Source organism: Pelophylax lessonae (genome assembly GCF_965119305.1).
Source record: "Pelophylax lessonae genome assembly, chromosome: 7".
NCBI classification, from domain to species: Eukaryota; Metazoa; Chordata; class Amphibia; order Anura; family Ranidae; genus Pelophylax; species Pelophylax lessonae.
In genome coordinates this window covers 88,131,855-88,136,854 of record NC_138774.1, presented here as the reverse complement: position 1 = coordinate 88,136,854, position 5,000 = coordinate 88,131,855, and the positions used below count along the sequence as shown (strand labels likewise).

Sequence of the window (5,000 nt, the reverse complement as noted above, 5' to 3'; positions counted from 1 at the left end):
AAGTTTCCAGCATTTTTTTATTCTGTTCGGTCGATGTGTTCCCTGGTTCAAGCCTCCCCTTCTGTGTCTTTGAGAGCATTCTAGTTATTCCCTCACATAAATGATGTCAAGAAGTTGGATCTCTCTTTTTACAACTCCTTTAATACTGATTGTGAATGGGGCCCTATCAGTCAGTTTTGCATCCACCACACCTTATACACTAAATATTGATCTCTCTCTTTTTTCTTGAAGGTAATGCAGAGGAGATGCACATGATCAGCTGTGGAGCAGATAAGAGCATTTATTTCCGTCCAGCCCAAGTGGTAATTAATGATCTGTAATCTCTTCTTAAATTCATTGGTTCTCCGTCTTGTGTTGTCTGAGATTCCAAGCTCCTTTTTTAAATCTGAAGTTTCGGTATAATATTTTTGCATAGAGAGGTGGAGGTGGGCATTCAGATCATGTGACTGCTGGTCATATGATCAGAAAGCTCCCAATTGCAAGAATGCATCTGGAGATTTCCAGTACTCGTTCATTTCTGTGCTGGGAGTGTGAAGGGAGCACGCTCTTAGCAGAGCACAGCAAAATGTTTACCTAAGGCCACATATATGCGGCTGCTCTGTGTTAAAGCCCACCAGCTGAGAGGCCGCATATATGCACTTGGTCAGCAGTTAATGGTCACAGGAGGTTGCTTGCTCGCACAGGCACCAATTGGGGAACATTCTTCATTTTCTCAATGAATGTAAAGCATTCTCTGACTAAACTGGGTAGAGAAGGAAGATGGTGACCTCATGATCTCCACCTCGTCCAGTCCGAGAATGCTTTGAATTCATTGAGAAAATGCAAAGTGTTCTCTGAATGACGGCTGTGCTGAATGTGCGACAACCTGTATTCACAATGAAGCAGAACAGCTGCTCAACCCAAAAGCTTGCAGAAAATAAGATCCATTTTGTTGGAAGCCCCCATCCTTTTTTTTACAGTTTGTTAAATGACTTGCCCTATTCCCCAGGTTCTACAGCTGCTTTCTGAAACTGATATCACTGGACCTCACATCGGGATCTTCAGGGGGGGCTAAGGATCCTAAATCTTGCTTGAATCAAGAGTTCTGTAATTGATTTTGGGGGGGTTTCACACAAGTCCAGCTTCAAATAAAAACTCAATTAGAAGTGACCTTTTGGACTTTTTGCTTACTGACAGAATGTTATCAATTTCCATATAATGTCTAATTGCATGTATGGCATTATTTGCAGAGTGCTCCCTTCTGTCTTGTATCATCTGCAGATTTAAATGACTTCTAATTCCATGTTACAGATCACGCATTATTCTGCTTAATTTCTGAGTCTTTTAATAAAGGAGATGCCGATCTCCCTGTGTGCTATACACTGCAAGGTTACTGCACACCGTCGCCTGCATTTTACAGCCCATTCATAAAACCTAGGTCAGTGTGGAGCCTGTGGTATGTCGCCGAGGTTTGAACTCCGTGATTGAAAGAGAGGCTGGTCACATGGCTGTGCTCTCCGCTCCAGCCTACTTTTTTTTCATATTATTTTTTTAATGGTGCTCCACAGAGAGCTGATTTGTGAAGCGTGAACTGCTTCTTTATAAATGAGCCCCTATTGGGTACAAAAAGGCACTGGCTGTAGAGCAGTGTTTCTCAAGTCCGGTCCTCAGGGCACACTAACAGGCCAGATTTTAGGTATTCTCTTGGGGAGATGCAGACTAGAATTTTGCAATCACTGAGAAGCAAATATCACCTGTGATATATTTCAGTTTTCTTGCAAACCTGGCCTGTGTGCCCTGAGGACCGGAGTTGAGAAACACTGATGTAGAGTGTTTGGAAGAAATACTATAACGTGTTTCTCATTGCTCCAATCCATTTGCAACATCATGACTATTGGCCAACGTATTTGGTTTTAGTGAAGCAAGACCATTTGTGCTTTCGCAGCAGGGCACACCTACCACATACAGACACCAGCATCCCTGAAAACAATGCAATATAGAAGTAGTTCAAGGTGTATGTTGATGAGTTGACTGCCATTATACAGCAACCTTTTTACATTATTGCTGTGTGGAACATCAGCCTAGCATTGAGGGAGAATTCTGGTCCTTAGATTTTTTATTGCCACACTTTACTTACATCCTTTTTAAAGCAGGGTCTGCAAACTTTCTAAATAAAGGGCCAGTTTATTATCGTTTAGACTTAAGAGGGGCCAGACTATTAGGAATATAAAATGTCAAGGCATCGGTAACCATGCCCAATCATTGGTGTCATTGAGAGGAAAGGTGCCCGATGGTTGGTGTCAGTGGAAGTTGGTGTCCGTGGGAGGAATAGTCCACCATTATGGGTGTGTGTGAGGGAAAGAGTGTCCAATCAGTGGTGTCAATGGAATAGTTCCCCATTATTGGTGTCAGTGGGAGAAATATTGCTTGATCATAGGTGTCATTGGGAGGATTAGTGCCCCATCATTGGTGTCAGTGGGAGGAATAGTGCCCCATCATTGGTGTCAGTGGGAGGAATAGGGCCCCATCATTGGTGTCAGTGGGAGGAATAGGGCCCCATCCTTGGTGTCAGTGGGAGGAATAGGGCCCCATCCTTGGTGTCAGTGGGAGGAATAGGGCCCCATCCTTGGTGTCAGTGGGAGGAATAGTGCCCCATCCTTGGTGTCAGTGGGAGGAATAGGGCCCCATCATTGGTGTCAGTGGGAGGAATAGGGCCCCATCATTGGTGTCAGTGGGAGGAATAGGGCCCCATCCTTGGTGTCAGTGGGAGGAATAGGGCCCCATCCTTGGTGTCAGTGGGAGGAATAGGGCCCCATCCTTGGTGTCAGTGGGAGGAATAGGGCCCCATCCTTGGTGTCAGTGGGAGGAATAGGGCCCCATCCTTGGTGTCAGTGGGAGGAATAGGGCCCCATCCTTGGTGTCAGTGGGAGGAATAGGGCCCCATCCTTGGTGTCAGTGGGAGGAATAGGGCCCCATCCTTGGTGTCAGTGGGAGGAATAGGGCCCCATCATTGGTGTCAGTGGGAGGAATAGGCCCCATCATTGGTGTCAGTGGGAGGAATAGTGCCCCATCATTGGTGTCAGTGGGAGGAATAGTGCCCCATCATTGGTGTCAGTGGGAGGAATAGTGCCCCATCATTGGTGTCAGTGGGAGGAATAGTGCCCCATCATTGGTGTCAGTGGGAGGAATAGTGCCCCATCATTGGTGTCAGTGGTAGGAATAGGGCCCCATCATTGGTGTCAGTGGGAGGAATAGGGCCCCATCCTTGGTGTCAGTGGGAGGAATAGGGCCCCATCCTTGGTGTCAGTGGGAGGAATAGTGCCCCATCCTTGGTGTCAGTGGGAGGAATAGTGCCCCATCATTGGTGTCAGTGGGAGGAATAGGGCCCCATCCTTGGTGTCAGTGGGAGGAATAGGGCCCCATCCTTGGTGTCAGTGGGAGGAATAGGGCCCCATCCTTGGTGTCAGTGGGAGGAATAGTGCCCCATCCTTGGTGTCAGTGGGATGAATGCTGCCCCACTGTTGGTGTCAGTTGCAAGAGTTATGCCCTAATGTTAATATCAGTGAGAGGAATAGTGCTCCAAAGGCTGGATAAAGGCAAGCAAAGGACTATAGTTTGGAGACCACTTTTTTTCAACCGGTAGTAAACCGCCTTTTTTATTCTGCATGGGAAAGTTCTAATGGGCTAGTATGCATTGCATACTAGCACATTATGTGAAACTTACCTTACTGAAACCCTCCAGCTGACAGGACTTCCAACTTCGCCCAGTCTTCTCTCCTGGTTGGCAGGCTCCTGTCCATTCATGTAAATGGACAAGCCACTTGTGCACGTGCGAGCCACTGTTCACGGCACAGGGCTCTGAAGGAGCGGCTTCCGAAATATCTCCTAAATGGTGCACGTTGAGGAGATATTTTCTGTAACTATAGGTAAAAATCGTCTATCGGAGTTTACTCCCACTTTAAAATGAACCAAGTAATAATGGAATATTTCTGTCCACGCTGTCTTTAATAGTGCAGCCTTACGTTTTGGTGATTCTATGTGTGCTGTTATTTAGTTGTATTCTCTCCCGGTCAGAGCAGAAATGGTCAGGTTGTAAAACCCTCATGGAGGCTGCACTGTCTTCTGTCCAGGCTCATGGCTGATAGCGGACACTCTGCCTGGGCTGTTAGTGGAGGGTAAACTGACCATTTTAGCAAAACTTTTAATTTTGCTTTGTGTATTCTTTCAGCAGCTTTGTAATTGCAGTGACACTGACCTGACACTTCTGTTCTGATAGGGAGAGGATACAAGTAAGCAATCAACGTTCCCAGAGCATCAAGGTTTCTTTGTTATAATAACCTTTATAGTAGAGGGCCAAATTATTTCAATGGCTCACTGATGACGACTCCACTTTAAAATGGGAGCGTAGGAATTCTAGAAAACAATGCTCCTCTATGCCCCTACAGGATGGGAGTGTTTTTTTTTTTGTTTTTTTTCACCCTTTTCTTTTATGTTTAGCTCCCAGAAGGGATTCATTTCTTGCGTTTACACCATGTTGTGGAGAAAACAACCTTGTATGACTTGGATATTGATGCCACCCAGAAGACTGCAGCTGTGGCATGTCAGGATAAAACTGTAAGGTAAGTGAACACACCTTGTGGGAACCAACTTTATTTTTATTATCACCTTCTGTGTAATGGGTGTAGCCTAGCTCTGAGGAAGGGGGTGCGCCCCCGAAACACATCAACTCCACCCTTCTTGATGTTATCGGCACATGTGCTTCTATCCTGCTTATCATTGTATTGTATCATCATCATCTATGGCTAATTGTCAGTTGTACTTTGTGAGTATCCATTTTTATCCTTCTTAATATACAAATGTTGTTTTGTAATGCACTAGGTGCGTGCGTCTCACTTCTTTTGTTTGTTTTTAGTACGCTGTAACTTTTGTGCAAACCAATCAATATACGCTTATTGGGATTTTTTAACCAAAATATGTAGCTGAATACATATTAGCCTAAATTGGTGAAGAAATTTAATTTT

At 45.2% G+C, this 5,000-nt stretch overlaps 1 protein-coding gene across 1 annotated transcript in view; it reads left to right on the top strand.

Moving 5' to 3' along the window:
• The window catches only part of WDR62 (WD repeat domain 62), a 127,821-nt gene that overhangs the window by 44,762 nt on the left and 78,059 nt on the right, over nucleotides 1–5,000 (top strand). The window contains exons 14-15 of the mRNA XM_082264684.1: nucleotides 232–302; nucleotides 4,477–4,598. Coding sequence (XP_082120810.1) covers nucleotides 232–302; nucleotides 4,477–4,598 — 193 coding nt within the window. The remainder of the gene's footprint in view (nucleotides 1–231; nucleotides 303–4,476; nucleotides 4,599–5,000) is intronic.